The sequence below is a fragment of the Aspergillus fumigatus genome, chromosome 1 (genome assembly GCF_000002655.1).
Source record: "Aspergillus fumigatus Af293 chromosome 1, whole genome shotgun sequence".
NCBI lineage: Eukaryota > Fungi > Ascomycota > Eurotiomycetes > Eurotiales > Aspergillaceae > Aspergillus > Aspergillus fumigatus.
In genome coordinates this window covers 2,028,525-2,044,040 of record NC_007194.1, presented here as the reverse complement: position 1 = coordinate 2,044,040, position 15,516 = coordinate 2,028,525, and the positions used below count along the sequence as shown (strand labels likewise).

The following is a 15,516-nucleotide window of genomic DNA, read 5'->3' as shown; positions in this document are numbered from 1 at the left end:
GCATGCTCGCTACTTGTGATCCTCGACCTGTACAAACATAAATTCAAACTCACCACACATACCTTCGAAATGCTGCATTTTGAAGAACCGCGACCAAATCTCGCTCCGTAGAACAATACAAATATCGGCGCTGATTTATCATATTAGACAATCGCTGTCCATTTTGTCTGTTGACTGCTGCTGATGTATGAGTTGGATTTCCGTGTTTACTTTTTTTTTAGAGTTGGTGGCTTGCAGTTGCCGACTGGCCTACAGCAATCCCATGTTCTGGACCGTTTCAGTGCTGACGAGTGGGCTGGAGTTGATCATGCTCGTATGTCCTCTTTCTGATCGCTCCAGTTCTAAGCCACAGGAAACAAGCACTTCAACCAACCTTCCCCAAACCAGTCCCGATCCTTCTGCCAGCCCTTGACAACGAGGTCTCTTCCAAGCTTGACCACTCCTTCAACTTGGTCATTGGTACCCCAGCCGGGAATGGTGCTGCCCCAGCAAATGAAGTGAACGCCGATATGGATGGCGATGCGGAAAGCCATGTCTTCATCCACGGGGCCGTAGCCATCAAGCAGCCCCTCAATGAGCCAGACTCCTGCATCGATGTTCAAAAAATGCTTGAGCTGGTAGAGCTCGGCCACCATCTGGCCCAGATCGAGCGCTCGGGAACCGCAGTGGCATAATTCCCAGTCCGTTACCAAGAGAGGAATATCATTTTGCTGATCCAATGCGGTGCTTGGTATCAAAACGCTGGTCTCATCAATCTCATCGAACGTACGCCAGGTAAACAGATATATTAACTTACTTTCCTGACCAAAAGTCTCCGTGAATTATTCCAAACTCCTTCCCATCTTTCCGACCCAGCTCCGCCGCTGCCACATTCTTGACTTCGCCAAGGATATGCTGGCTCTCTTTAAGCAAATTTGGAAACTGATCAACCATCTTAACGACATTGTCATAGTTGACCATGAACTTGATATCGCGCATGACCTCATTCTTCTCCATCGTCTTGGCCAGTTCTTTCTGAGACTCTTCTGAGGCCCAAGTGTGGAAAGAGAGCAACCATTTCCCCAACGCACGGCCAATAGACGCGGCCAGTTCGCGCGAGACATTTTGCGAGTTTGTGGGAAGGAGCATAAAAGACTTTAGGTCCAACGCTCCGGGCAGGTCTTCGAGGATCTGAGTATTAGTGTCACGGTTGAATTGAACCAGACGAGGGGTCTTGACTGTGCAGCTGGTATTGTTGTCCGTGTCCGTATCAGTTGTAGCGGGGAAGTCATTCAAGGCTTTTAAAATAGTCTCTTCGAACAGCTTCGGCTATGATCAGCACGAGTGCCGGAGCGTCTTGTTCGTAGACTTACGCAGCGATCTGTAGTCAGCTTGAAGTCTCGATTCGAAGCAACAAATTCCTCTCCGTGTTTAATAATAATGGTTTTCGTCCCATCCTGGAGTGGCCGAGCGAGAACACCTCGATAGACGAAGTTGGCCGTTCCTCCGCTGAGCCGGGTGAGAGAAGAGCACTCGTAGGGGGTCTTGGAAAGCTCCTGTGAGACCAGTGTGGAGATATCCTGAGCTGTGTTCTCGGACATGGGCGTGGTGTATAAGTAGATAACTTGAGGACGTCAAATATATATGTTGCAGGTCAATCACAGCTCAACTTGAGAGATTAGGTCGCCAGATCGCCAGGTATATAACTGGTAATTACCAGTACGCTACTAGTATATACTAGATTTATGCTCAGGAGGTTGCTTACTAAGATTTTTGTATAGGTAGCCTATTAGGTTATATACTAAGCTAGTAGTGTAAGTGCTGATGATTATCTTGACAGATTCGATGGAAGAAGCCCGAAATCTGGTATTGGATCATAGCTACAATATATATACTACGAAACTATTGTTGAGTAGGAACCCCTCCAGTGCTTAATAAGCAATATTTGCAGCATTTGCACCCTGCTCCGTGACAGTACATACTACTAGTAGATATTACCTAGCAGCTACTAATACCTAGCTAGAATAAATTACCACCTAGTGAGCATAAATCCACCTAGTATTTACTAGTAGCGTACTGGTAATTACAAGCTATATACCTGGCGACCTGGCGACTTGTATAATCGCTCAACTTCTAAAGATTGCAAATTGGTATTTGACTTGATTTAAATTTCAAATCTATATACCTATCACTCAATTACCCACTCGATACAGTCCACGACATATGCACTGTAGTCAATGGCGGGTCTGGTTTAGAAAGTAACTTTCGTTCGCCAAGACACGTTGGCATTCACGTTCGAAACATCCCTTAGAGAGAATCTCATAGACACTATCCGTGACTAGCCCACCCACACCACTTCCTGCTGTGGGTGAGCTACACTGTAATCACTAATTTCACTATAATCACTAATTTTTAATATTTTAACCTTTTAAAGCTATTCCCACCACCTAATATGCCTAAATCTATTAAATTTAATAAATCTGACCTTCTTAAGGCCTGTAAAGCCGCTCAGGCCTAAAATAAACTAAATATCTCTAAGATTATATGTGAATATAGTATTCCTTATTTAATACTATATAATTATATTAAAAAAGGCAGACAGGCTTGTATAGCTTAGAAATTAGTAAAAAAAATACTTAATAGATATTAGGAGGAAGCCTTAATATAGTAGATAGTCTAGATATAAGATTATAACATACTAGTAATACCTAAGCTACTAGAAGAGTTTATAAATTAGTTACTTTAATATACTAGTGAAGCTAGACAGGTTAGTAGGGTATAGGTATATTACTTTAAAAAATAACTCCTAGAATATCTTAATCTAGGCCTTGTAAAGTAAAAGATAAAGGAATTAAAGTATATTAAGGCTAAGGATGCTGGTTTACTAGTAAATTAATATAATTAGCTTGCTAATATAGTTAAAGATATACTACTATAATTAGTATATAACTTTAATAAATATAGCTTCTAACCTAGCAAAGGCAAGGCAAGGAATATAATTAGATTAAAAGGTTCTTGCCTTAATCTTGCTAAATTTAAGAAGGATAAGAATATAATAATTATTAAATATATTACTGCAGATAGTTAGTAGATAGATTTATAGTTTATCTTTAAAGGCAAGCTCCTACTTTTTTAGACTATTCTTTTCTGACCTTTCTTACTTCCTAAAGGTAATGAGATCTTTATAGAATGTTAGTTTAACAAGAGCAAGGCCCTACTACTAAATATAATAATAGCTACATAAGCCAATGGCTAGATATTAGATGAACTAGCCTATTAATAGCTTTAAAGCTTTATTAAGGCAATAAATAAGCGTACAAAGAGAGGAGAGAAATAAATACTTATATTTAATAGTTATAGCTCCTATCTTACTGTTGATTTCTTATAGATATATAAAGATAATAGGGTTATTCCCTTTAGATTCCTTTCTTATATAATACACCTTTGCTAGCTACTAGATAGTAAGCTATTCTTAAGCTATAAGTAATACTTCTGATATATAAATAATAAGCTATTTTACTAGGCTAGTAAGTTAGTAGGGAAGTTAGAATTCTTATAGGTGATTAGATCTGTATAGGAGAAAGCCTTTAACTAATAAATTATCTATAAGGCCTTTAAAGATTATAGTATCTAGCCTATTAATAGTAGTAAGATAGTTAATAATCTTACTATTTAGGCATGGGAATAAATTCTAGATGTCTACGCGCCTAATCTTAATATATGCCTTAGAGAGACACTCTCTCTACTACCTATCTCCTTATCTAGTATAGATATTACCTCTCTAAGGATAATTCAGGCCCTTAAGAAGAATTAGACAAAGCTATCTAAGTATAAAGATCTGCTTATACTAAAGCTATAGTAGAATCTTAAATAGATATTTAAATATAATTAAATTACTGCTAAGTATCTGGCTATAGTAAATAAAATAATTAATTAAATTAGGGCTGTGTAAGCCCCCCTATAGCACTAATATACTAAGTAATATATTAAGCTACTTAGTTAAGATGGTATACTAAAAGTACATAATATAAATTAATTAATTACTTTAAGAAAGGCTAAAGATGCTGCTATATAAGAGAGGTATTTATAAAAGTAGTAGGAGAAAGTACATAGTAAACCCCTACTACTAGCACCTATATAAGAGAATCTAGTATTAAATAGATCAGCAGGGGCAGCAGATAAAAATAGTGATGTTTTTTTTCTTAGATAGTTAGCTAATATGTTGAGAATAGCTTTAAAATATCAAAAATTGGTGATTACAGTGAAATTAGTGATTATGGTGTAGCTCACCCACAGTGGGAAGCAGTGTGGGTGGGCTAGTCACGGATACGACCTTAGCAGCCTCATGCACAAGGAAGAGCAAAAATGCAACTACAATGTCTCGAATTCTGATTCAATCGCTAGTCATATTTGCGTAAGGCATGGCCACGTTTCATCCATTGCCGTGATAAACACAGATGCCACCGTCTGCCACGATCTCAGGCCAACAGAGCAAACAAAGTCAACAAGCCAACGGCACTCCAATTCTAACTCAAGGAAGATACGCGCCCGGGTTGATGTACTCATCGAAGATCTTCTCGTACTCTAGGTCTCTTGGCGGCAGCTGAACCGGGGTCACAGAGGTCTATTGCAGTCAGCCTCAAGGTTTCTAACCCATGTCGAGTTTGGATGGTAGACTTACCTTGGGCCTGAAGTAGTTCTCTCTCCACGCCTCTTCTTGACGAGCCCTCGCGCGCAGTATTTCTAGGACATCATCGTTATGCTCTGACGCCGCTACTTGTAGGTACACTTGCTTATATTCCGTTATCATGTAGCCGGGAAGGCAGTTGATCAGCATCTGGAGTATAGTCGGATGGCCGATCCGGCAAGCCTGCAGGATCATACCTCTGTGGAAGCGTTTGTTCTTGGCGAGCATGCCTGTGACCCCCATCTCCAGGAGAGCGCGCACAATGATCGGGTGTTTAGCTCGGATATGCTTGAGGATTTCGACATATCCGTGCAATTTGATGTTCATGTTGTGAAGAAGGCACTTGGCAACTTCCAAGTGTTTCAGATGGTCTGCCCAATCCAGTGCATTGTAGCCATGCTCAGTTTTGACATTGATGTCGGCTCCCAAGCTCAACAGGCGCTTGACTTCGGCAATATCATTTTCCATGATTGCATGGTGCAGGTTGACGTGGAGGGCACGCCAGTACCTAGGGTCGTCCTGATCGAAGCCGATCTCCGGGTCGGTTTCGTCTGTACATTGGTTAGTCAATCACGGTCAATATTATCAAGAAGGCTGCCTTGTCTCATGCCTCCTTGATGTACTCGGAGAACTGGGAAGTCGACTTACAGGTGGCCATGTCAAAAGCACTGAGGGCAGGTGTCCTGCGTTCTTGACCTTTGGGAAGGATCCTGATCCAAAAAGGCAGTCGCGTCAACACAAGGCTTATCTTTTTCTATCTTGCAATACGGGGAAATACCTCTGAAGCTTGCCCGGCGTCAAATACCCCAGTAAGGGGTCCGGCGAAGCTGCGCAGGAGAGTTGGAAGGTTGATATGGATTTTCACCAGCAAGTCTGGTCATTGAACACAGATGAAGCTTGAGAGCAGAACGCTGTAACGGAAAAGATACATCTCGTTTTCGTGGGTGTGAAGTCGTGCTAGTCGTCTCGGCGATGCGCAACGACATATAGATCCTTTAGGGCTCACGCTGGGAGAAACATAAAGAGGCTTACAGACAAGAAGACTACGATCACGCCCTGTCTTCTAACATGAATTACAATTCTGTTTTGGGTAAATAACATTCTGCATCCGTCTACTATACTAGAAGATATTTTGCTTGGAGACCTAAATCACGGAGTAGCATCATTAGGTAGCTGTTATATACGTCCTCTGTATATCTCGGCAAGCTAGGACAGCTGTTACAGGCAAAACAAGCGGTACATCATATTTCGTCCAAAGTCAGCATAATTGCATGTAAGATCAGCAGCATCTAGACTGCGTCTCTAGATTGTTTGTTAGTCGATGCTTGACAATATAGAGTCACGTGATATAATATACACAGCTGCCAGTGGTGCAACCACCCTTTTGGGTGTTGATACTAGAACTATTTTCGTAATCCAAGTTGTGAATGAGCTGTATGGTATGCCATTCACATCAACGAACTGTTTCTGCGTTTTTGGGTGTTTGGGATCGACTATGTCATTGATATGTTCGCCCTAGGCGGAACGTAGTTAGATACGCAGTGGTCGATGTATGGCCCAGAAACTGTTTGAAGCTTTCCTTGATATCTCCCTCTCGAATCGAGGACAGAAGACTGATACTCCAAGCCGCTTATTTCATGACTCAGTCTGTTACCTTAACATTGGCGGAGACTTCGAGTCATTCAAATTTCAAAATGGGAATAAGAAGAGAGGGGTGAAAGAGGAAGTTCTTCCCCCCAACACGGCCGAAACCCCCCCCCCCCCCCCCTCCTCCTCTCTCTCTCTCTTGCACTGTCGGGCCCCTCCGCCCCCTCACCTCAACCTCCATCGTTTATATTTGTTGAAGGCTCCTCTTCTCAAGAAAATCCATGCTATTGTGATCAGTTCTGCATTTATTTTATCCACCACGTCTACCTTGTGGCTCAAGTTCTCGGCTTCAAAGCTGGGGGCCCGGTGTCTTCCGTCGACCTGCAGATCAAGCACTCTCGTCCCTCGATCCTGCTCCACCGTACCTCGAAGCTTGGCTGCACTGCCAAGTAGAGTCTATTCAAGCTTACTGCTTTCGAATAAAACTCACTCTCGCTTCTTTTCGACCCCTTCACGACCTCTGTACGACGCCATGAACACCAACACCACTCCTTCGCCTAGTCCCGGCCCTGCGGCGAAGATTTCCGCCAGTCCCAAGCCCAATGCCTCGGCAGCAGCAGGTACCAAGAGAAAGCGAAGCGCACCGGGGAAATTTTATGCGGTCAAGGCGGGCTATCAGCCTGGCATCTACTATGAATGGAGCGACTGCTTGACTCAAGTGACGGGATACAAGGGGGCGGTGTGTAAGTGCCGAGAGATTCGTCTGCCTAGCTAAGTGCGCAGCTTGAGCTGATACCCATCGTATTCAATAGTCCAAGCATTCCCAACCTACGAGGAAGCAAATGCTTTCCTTACAGGGACGCAGCTTCCAAGTGCCCGTGGTGCCACTCCTTCGAGTTCGGAGCCAACAAGATTCTACGGCATCCAGCGAGGACGCGTCCCCGGTGTATACACAGATTGGGCCAGGGCGCAGGAACAAATCAAAGGGTTTGCACGCCCTCGATACAAGAAATTCTCCACGCGAGAAGAGGCGGAGGAATTCGTCAGAATGGAGCAGGGAGCGGGAGCTACCTTTGCCGGAGGTACTGCTACGTCACAGACACAGACATTGGCCGGACCACCAGGTCTCACGGATGAAATACCAAAGGACGAGCAGGGAAACATTTTGGAACCGGGCACTGGTCCGTTACCGCCAGGCGCGGAGGATGGATTTGATCCCAATGTGCTTTTGGACCCGGCCACAGGGAAGGTGGTTTACAAAACCAAGGAGCAAAAATCCGCAACCAAGACGAGGCCGATTGGTCCTCCAGGGATGTTGCGTATCTACACCGACGGCAGTGCGCTGAAGAACGGTAGGGACACGGCAGCGGCAGGCGTTGGGGTCTTCTTTGGGCCCGGAGATACAAGGTTTGTCCTCAGCATTCTCTGTCGTCTCTATGCGAGATTGCAATGACCCGAAATTCCACTGACATGCCTTATTCCCAGCAGAAACGTCTCGGAGCCATTAAGAGGCGACCGGCAGACTAATCAGCGTGCGGAACTTACTGCAATTCTTCGAGCTCTGGACATCGCTCCTCGGCATCGGGACGTCACCATCTTCACAGATAGTCGTTACGCGATAGATTGTGTGACTGTATGGTTTGTTAAGTGGCGGAAGAATAACTGGTTGACTGCAGACCAAAAGCCGGTCGAGAATAAGGATCTGATTGAGTCAATCTTGGTCAAGATTGAGGAACGCAATGAGCTCAAAGTCAAGACTCTATTTGAATGGGTCAAGGGACATAACCGCGACCCGGGCAACGAAGCCGCTGACCGTCTTGCAGTTAGTGGCGCTCGAAGGGGAGTTTCGGAGAAAGCAGCAGCTCTGGAAGCAGCACGCGATATCCCGGATGAGGTTCTGGACGAAGATTTCTAGGCTTGTAGACCTAAGGAACATGTTGTAAACAAGCCTGTGATCTGGGAGCTCTGATGGGTATCCTTGAATGGACATTCCGCATCCCATGAAGAGAAGATGCGGCAATGGACTGAGTGAATTGAACATCATATATCCTTTCTGTAGCCCTATCCATCTATTTCCTTTGTCAACTATCTTAAGGCATGCCTCCAAAGTCCATCCTCACAGGCCATAGCCCCCTCCAGAATTCCTGAGACCAGGTCAGCACCAGCCATTCCTCCAGCATGTGATTCGCTCGCTGCGATTTCCTCCCCACTCTTCCCTCTTAACTCTTTCTTGGCGGGTGTTTTCTTCTTGGAATCCTTCCCCTCAGTCATATCTCTCGACTCTTTGTTCTGATCCTACATCGACTGAAACCTCTGCTTCCGGTTGAGCTTATACGGTTGCTTGCAACGTCCTTCATCTTCCTCGGTCAGGCAGGTAGACTAGAGTCCCAAGAGTGCCGATACCAGGCCTATCGCCAAACATCTACATACATGATTTGGAAGAAGATTGTGGGAAAACTCGTTTATATTACTATGATTGAATAACACGTGCTGGTAATTCATGAGATTCAACTATCTTTTCTGAATTTTTGGAGCATCATCATCACGCCTCTGCATTCGTGGAACAATCCAGTCAAATCTGCCCACGCGGTGACACCGCTTGGCCGCATTCCGCACGATAAGCCGGACAGGCGATTTGTGGTAGACTGACAGTCAGTAGTCAACGCATAGAGTCGAAGCTGCAAGCAAGGGGCTACGAGCAGCCATGCCTACTCTCTCGCTGATCAACTTCAATATCGTCTGTGCAACATTGGGCGGTTTTATCTCCGTCTTCGGATTGGTGTCCTATTTGTTCAAGGAGAGGTTTTATTTGTCTGAAGCATGTTCGTGGGATGCCCTTCCTTCTAGGACAACCGATGCATTGCAATTAGTACACTGGGACTGACGGGCAATACGCAGTAATCTCTCTATTGGCGGGGATTGTCTTCTCCCCCCATGCGGCCAATCTTATAAGGCCCAAAGAGTATGCTCTAGGTTCGGAGCAGAACCTAGAGGAAATCACTCTGTATTTCACCAGGCTCGTTCTTGGGGTCCAGCTGGTACTGGCCGGAGTTCAACTTCCGAAGCGCTACTTGCAGATAGAATGGAAGAGCCTGTCGCTTCTCCTGGGTCCAGGAATGGCCGCCATGTGGATGTGTAGCAGCCTGGTGATCTGGGCTATGATTCCCAATTTTCAGTTCCTCCACGCGCTGATAGTCGGTGCCTGTATCACTCCGACCGATCCCGTTCTCTCCAACTCCATCGTGAAGGGAAAATTCGCGGACAAAAACGTTCCCCGACCTCTGCAGAGAATCATCGTTGCCGAGTCAGGAGCAAACGATGGACTTGGTTACCCATTTCTCTTTTTCGGATTGTACCTCCTGAAATACATTGGAGTGGATGGTCAGGGCTACAGTGGAGGTGCTGGCAAGGCAATTGGCCTCTGGTTCTACGAAACCTGGGTCTATACAGTAATCTTGAGCGTCGTGTACGGGATCGCCGTTGGCTGGGTTTCTAGAGAGCTTCTTCATTGGGCCGAGGAGAAGCGTTATGTTGACCGCGAGAGTTTTCTCGTCTTTGCTATCGCACTTGCAGTACGTTTGGCACCGCTGCACCTCGAAACACCTTCCGTTGCTGATCATGTGTACAGCTCTTTGTTCTCGGAACCTGTGGCATGATTGGGACCGACGACCTTTTAGCCTGCTTCGTCGCAGGAAACGTCTTCACTCAGGAGTAAGTTCCCGGCGAGAGACCCGAGTATGCTTTATACTCACGCAAACAGTGATTGGTTTCGCCTGGAAACGATGGATGACTCGCTCCAACCCACTATTGATATGCTTCTCAACTTGGCCGTATTCATGTGGTTTGGTGCTGTTTGTCCGTGGTCTTCGTTCGTGAACAACGACATCATTCCAATCTACCGCCTTATATGCTTGGGTATTCTGATTTTACTTGTTCGCCGGATACCGATTATTTTCGCTATGCACAAGTACATTCATCAAATCGAGCATCTCTTTCAGGCTGGCTTTGTGGGGTTCTTCGGACCCATCGGGGTCGGAGCCATCTTCTACCTGTCAGTGACCCGTGAATATCTGCGTACCATCACGGTGGAGGGCACAGTCCGCGAGGATGCGCAGAGAGTTTCTGAAGCCGTTGACGTGGTTGTCTGGTTTCTAGTTATATGCAGCATCGTAAGTTCGCACCCATAACCGGACGAAAGCGTCGCTAACGTGCGGTCAGGTTGTTCATGGACTTTCCATCCCACTAGTCAAAGCTGGATATCATCTGCCTCGCACTATCTCCAGCGTTCTCAGCACCAGCAGCCCAACGGACCCTGATCCGGTCCCCATCGCGAATATCAGCCATACCCACAGCACTGCCACCCGGGGCGCGTCTGCCAACCGAGGCCGTAAGCGCGGCCCTGGGCGCGAACCCCCGGAACCTACCGTCTTCCAGATTGGCCGATCGGTGATTCGGCCAACGCCTTCCACGGAGCAGCAGCAGATCGGGACAGGGAATGCCGAAGAACCTGCTAGGCCGGTGAACCTCATTGCCCATGACTGTGAGACGGGCGCTATCCCAGCTGCTACTGCTGCTGGTCCGACTGCCGAGAGACAATGAATCTAAGGAGGATCCATTGCTTTCAGTTCCCGATTGTGTCCGGCCCCGGACACTTCAAATGCTTTGCCAATCTGAATATAAATATGCCCAGCATTTGATAGACTATTGATAGATATCGCGCGATCTTTCTGCGTTTATACTTCGCCACTTTGGCAATTGTTGAAGATGAATACCCCAGTGCATATTGGTCAAATTTCGTTGGGAGGTCTTGTCGATACCTTACAGCACAGAGGATACCTATTACAGATTACAGATTTCGGGATCAGACACAGCAGAGTATAAGAGAATGTGTTAAATTTTCCTAAAACATGCTTTTGTGATCTTCATAAACTCCCATCCCATCCTTTTTGTCCCGTTTTGACCACCACTCGCTCCATCAAGTCATCGTCGTCGTCAATTGGAACACACGCACCGGAAAATCACCCCCTTATAAAAGCAAATGTCCTCAAATTTCCATCATGAAAACCTTTACATGTAGCGCCTATTGAGGCAAGAAGTAGAGAATCAGTCCAGCGACCATCCCACCAGAGCCGGCCGGGCCGTTACAGCCGCCAGTAATTCCGTTCGCGCACATCTCCTCCGCTCGAATGCCTGCCTGATCAGCCGAAAAGGGGGGGAAAAAAAGGCCACGCATCCTCTCGATCAACATGTCTATGGATAAGAAGATTCGTAGGGTCGTCATAAGTCCAATCCACGCCACATATCAGAAAAAGACCCGTTTTTGTCCGCAAGGCAAAACCAAATGTGGAGCTATGCGAAAAAAATGGGGGTATATACCGGAGAAAGATTCCACCAGATAAAGAACTGCGAATACAAACAGGGTGAAAAGAAAACAAACGGATAGTTGGGGCGAATTTCATCGGGAAGAAGAGAGGCGGGGGACATAAAACAGGTATCGCATGCAAGGCGCTCATCATGTGAAAGTCATCCGAGCAAGTAAATCAAGTGCTGAGTGCAGATATAAACCCAAGTCATGAGGAAAGAGCGGACGGATGGAGAAAACGATCGCTTCCTCTAGCCGATATGCCTCGAATAAATTCGCTCAAACAACATCCGCTTTATGAAAAATCGACTCATGACAAATGAACTGCGGATGGATGTATGTACAGCTAACAGAGCGACTAGGGAGGTCAGCAAACGATTTAGAAGCCCATGTATGATAGGTCGCATCGATGTAACGAATCAGGCGTACAGTTAGAGGTGGGGATTTTGGAGGACGTCACGAGAGTTCAAAGGTTAGGATTCCACACTGGCAGAATGATTGGTAATGCGAGCGGCAGAAGCGTCTTACTTTGCTTTTATTGGGGACCTCCGTTAGGTCGCAGGCGCCTCTGCTCTTGGAACTCAACGATGGTTTAATGCCTTTTGATGCCTACTTGGCATTCAAGCAACACGTTGATAGAAGAGAAGATATGCAACTTTGTTATCACGAGACCCATATCGGCCGATGGGAGTCCTGACGCCGGAAGAACTTCCCGAAGCAGTGGCAGATGCCCCATTCAAGACGGTGGAGGTGGACTTCTTGCTCGAATGGCCTCCCGTGCTTGTTCCATTCACTTGACTCCAGCCTCTTTCATTGTCAGACTGGTCCTGATCATCCTGGTCAATATGACCAAAGATGTTAGCATTGGAGGTATTGTCTCGCTTGTGTTGCTCAAGCGCAGCAGCGAGCACCTTCGGATCTTCCTCGCCGCCGGCTTCCGCGACATCCTCGCTTTTGATCCGGCGAATAACCGTATCGTCGAGGCGAATCCACTCGCGGCCGTCTTGACGGCGTACATCTACCGTATAATGCCCGCCGCTAGCGTTTCTGCCATGGTGATAGATGACACCAATGAGACGGTATTTGGGCAGACCACCATGAGCCATCATAACATTGCGTTTGTTCGGAGCGAAGACCTCTCGGGGAATCTCAAGGTCCAAGGGATACCCGATCTTCTTCCAAATCTTCTGCGTACCTCTGGTCACGCTGTCATACTGGAACCGCTTTAAATGGAGAATGAGGACAGGCGGCAGATTCTCAATGAATATCTGCTTGGTGGCAGTGACATTGGGACCACGAGAAGAGTTAAAGTCACCTTGGATGCTCTCCGGCTTGGTTAGACCTTTCAGAGCGTCAACGATATTGTGAATATCGGGAGAGCCAATGTCGAGTTGCAGAGGCTGATAAGGCTCCAAGGTCACGGAAGTCTTGTTGCCAGGTACCTTGAACTCCGATCTGATCTTGCCACCAAATATCCTGGTGATAGGAGACTCCTGCGTGATGTGACCGGAAGAACGTGTGATTGCCGCCTTTTGTTTGTGTCCGACTTCTAGCCACCCATCTCCAGACTGCTCCTCTTTATCAATCGATTCAGCAGTTATTGAAGCCGCAGGTTTTGTCGTGCTCGCGTTTTTCGCAGCTCGAACGCATTCTTCGTGCATTTCCTCCAGAAGGAATCCCAGAAATTCTTGAGCATCCTGCTGGTGGCCTCGCTAATAAAATGCACAATGAGTAAATCATCACTCTATCAGTTTGCGCGAAAAGTAAACTTACTTGCATGTCCCGGAATCGAGATAATTGTCGAATCACTTCGTATACAAAGTCCGGGGTAAAAGCTTCGCCATAATCTTCGAGCTCATTAGGTTTCAACCGAAGCCTCAACTGTTCTTCCGAAGGAGCAGCATCGATGACACGGAATTCTTTCATGAACATGATCCTAAGATATGATGTCAGTATTGTCGTGCGTGGCAGGAAGCAAAGTAGGGCAAACTGACATGGCGTCAACCATAGGAAATGCGCTCTGGACGCTATGTGATATTCGTCTGCCGACATGATCCAGGAACTGATAGAACGGTATGCAGGAGACTAGAATTTGAAGGACCTGTTCTCTCGCGTTTAGTAAATGCAAATCAGCAAACCGAATCGCGTGCCAACTTACCGAGTTCATGTAACACATGTTCCCAGTATTTATAAGCCCTCTTGGTTCAAGAAAGGCGATTTTGTCGCTGTACTGGGAAACGTCCTCCCCAAGACTGGTTAGAACATCTGCCAGAGATTCGCTCTTGCGCATGACCAGGCCGTTAGACTCGATTGAGAGAGCACCAGCTGGGCCCGAGACTCTCGAGGCTCCTTTTGCTCGAACAAGGTCTGCCCAAGACTTAGGGGCAGCACGAGGAGGTGAAGCCGCCTTAGCTGTCTCTTTAACGGCATCTTCTTTTGGTGTCTCGTTCGCTGAGGTAGCAGAGGCTGTTGTTGATTTAGGAGTTTCAGGAGCACGGCTCACATCGTCTTTAGGTGGCTGCCGTTGGTGGGCTACAGGGCTTGGGATGACGGGCAAAACAGGCACCACAGGAACGGCGGGTTTTGGCCCTTTTGAGTGTGATTGAGGGCGGGCCGTTGTAGAAGCAACAGCTGAAGACGGTGTCGTGGGCTGCGTCGTCGAATCCGCAACCGAAGGAGCAGCGGATGGGGATGGAGTCTGCGGTTCTGATTGTTCTTGCACAGTCTGTTGGACTGGCTTCTCTTCATCTAGTCTCTCCTCCTGCTTAGCTAGTTGCGGTTCCTTTGAAGGCAACTCGACCGAGACAGATGAGATTTGTAGACTGCGACCCTTTCGACGTCTGTGAGGGGTTCTGGCAGGGAAAGGACGATCGGGTACCGAGAGCCAAGGCAACTGCAGTTTTTTAATCAGCAAAACATCCAAAAAGAATTGAGGCAAACTCAAACACTGACAGGAGCACGGAAAGGCTCACTCGGAGCCAGGACAGCATTTATCACAGGCGCCGAAGCAGATGGCGAGGATACAACAGGACTGGGTGTGAAATGAACAGGAATATCCGCAGGAGACTGAGCCTGCATGTTTAATGGGACAGGCGCCGGTCCGACGGGCGGAGACATGGTAGATTGAAGAGGAGTCGCAGTTCTGGGCTGCATTGCAAGCGACGGGGGTGGCATGTGAGATGGAGCCATCACAGGTGGCGAATGAGGGAACGATGAGACGATCATTGGCGCATATGGAGGCTGAAATGGTCGAGGAGGAAGTTGCATTTGAGGATACGCTGGATACCAATGACCATATTGTTGCGGTGAGTAAGCAGGAGGTGGATGGCCATTCAGGTGAGGGTGATAACCCATATAGGCTGGCGGAGAGCGCATATTCGGCGGCCCTCCAGCATAAGGCAGATCTTGCTGTCGTCGAGGAGGCGGCATGGGTGGCTGCCCATGGGGCATTGCGGGCAGATGATGGTTCATCATGTCCAGGCACGTCGGGAAGTTGCCTCGACTTGTTCAGCCACGCGTTGCCTCAATGGGAGCCATAAGAATCACGAAGCGAGGTGGACCAGGAGCTGACGGAGTAGAACCCGTCTATATGGCCATTGCAAGCTCGAAGGAGGAAACGGCGAATATGAATGCGGACGTCCTTTTGCTCAATGTCTCGTTTTTGTGGCCGGAAGCTGAATAGGACCTGTGAGTTCAAAGTACGCAGAGATCGTGGATCGATGATGTAAAAACTTACCTAGGATAAGATACCTTGATCTCAGTAAAGCGACGAATGAGATGTAAGAAAGAGTATGTCACAAAGAGGCGCAGATCGCAACGGAAGAAGGCGAGGAGGCCAAGCGATGGAAAGGCCGATTTGGAGCTGAGATGAGATGCTGTTTTTTGGGCGGGCGGCACGTGC

At 47.1% G+C, this 15,516-nt stretch overlaps 5 protein-coding genes across 5 annotated transcripts; 2 read left to right on the top strand and 3 right to left on the bottom strand.

Annotated features, from left to right (window-relative positions):
• Positions 1-341: 341 nt before the first annotated feature.
• AFUA_1G07195 (uncharacterized protein) lies at positions 342-1,580 on the bottom strand (the record flags this gene model as incomplete). The annotated part of the gene is made up of 3 exons (XM_077803860.1): positions 342-741; positions 797-1,302; positions 1,353-1,580. 3 exons carry the CDS (start codon positions 1,578-1,580, stop codon positions 342-344), a joined length of 1,134 nt encoding a protein of 377 aa, XP_077660031.1.
• A 2,741-nt stretch (positions 1,581-4,321) lies between these two features.
• Positions 4,322-6,425, bottom strand: AFUA_1G07190 (ankyrin repeat domain-containing protein). Its single transcript, XM_745373.3, has 3 exons — positions 5,315-6,425; positions 4,661-5,217; positions 4,322-4,603 (listed from the first exon to the last, which is right to left on the bottom strand). The coding sequence occupies exons 1-3, from the start codon at positions 5,322-5,324 to the stop codon at positions 4,511-4,513; spliced, it is 660 nt and encodes a 219-aa protein (XP_750466.2). The 5' UTR covers positions 5,325-6,425; the 3' UTR covers positions 4,322-4,510.
• A 360-nt stretch (positions 6,426-6,785) lies between these two features.
• On the top strand, positions 6,786-8,168 carry AFUA_1G07180 (RNA-DNA hybrid ribonuclease; the record flags this gene model as incomplete). Its single annotated transcript, XM_745372.1, has 3 exons — positions 6,786-6,996; positions 7,066-7,660; positions 7,742-8,168. 3 exons carry the CDS (start codon positions 6,786-6,788, stop codon positions 8,166-8,168), a joined length of 1,233 nt encoding a protein of 410 aa, XP_750465.1.
• A 789-nt stretch (positions 8,169-8,957) lies between these two features.
• On the top strand, positions 8,958-10,852 carry AFUA_1G07170 (putative Na/H antiporter; the record flags this gene model as incomplete). The annotated part of the gene is made up of 5 exons (XM_745371.1): positions 8,958-9,075; positions 9,152-9,825; positions 9,882-9,964; positions 10,014-10,422; positions 10,472-10,852. 5 exons carry the CDS (start codon positions 8,958-8,960, stop codon positions 10,850-10,852), a joined length of 1,665 nt encoding a protein of 554 aa, XP_750464.1.
• A 1,291-nt stretch (positions 10,853-12,143) lies between these two features.
• On the bottom strand, positions 12,144-15,471 carry AFUA_1G07160 (mRNA-binding ubiquitin-specific protease UBP3). Its single transcript, XM_745370.2, has 6 exons — positions 15,352-15,471; positions 14,568-15,289; positions 13,774-14,508; positions 13,610-13,716; positions 13,389-13,551; positions 12,144-13,327 (listed from the first exon to the last, which is right to left on the bottom strand). Exons 2-6 carry the CDS (start codon positions 15,087-15,089, stop codon positions 12,236-12,238), a joined length of 2,619 nt encoding a protein of 872 aa, XP_750463.1. The 5' UTR covers positions 15,090-15,289; positions 15,352-15,471; the 3' UTR covers positions 12,144-12,235.
• Positions 15,472-15,516: the final 45 nt, after the last annotated feature.

Excerpts from the sequence above, each read along its gene's own strand:
- AFUA_1G07190 (XM_745373.3), bottom strand. Across the intron at positions 4,604-4,660 it reads AGAACTACTTCAGGCCCAAG|ACCTCTGTGACCCCGGTTCA; the intron begins GTAAGTCTACCA and ends TGACTGCAATAG.
- AFUA_1G07160 (XM_745370.2), bottom strand. The coding sequence starts at position 15,089 with ATGATGAACCATCATCTGCCCGCAATGCCCCATGGGCAGCCACCCATG. Across the intron at positions 14,509-14,567 it reads GTGAGCCTTTCCGTGCTCCT|TTGCCTTGGCTCTCGGTACC; the intron begins GTCAGTGTTTGA and ends AAAAAACTGCAG. Across the intron at positions 13,717-13,773 it reads ACATGTGTTACATGAACTCG|GTCCTTCAAATTCTAGTCTC; the intron begins GTAAGTTGGCAC and ends GCGAGAGAACAG.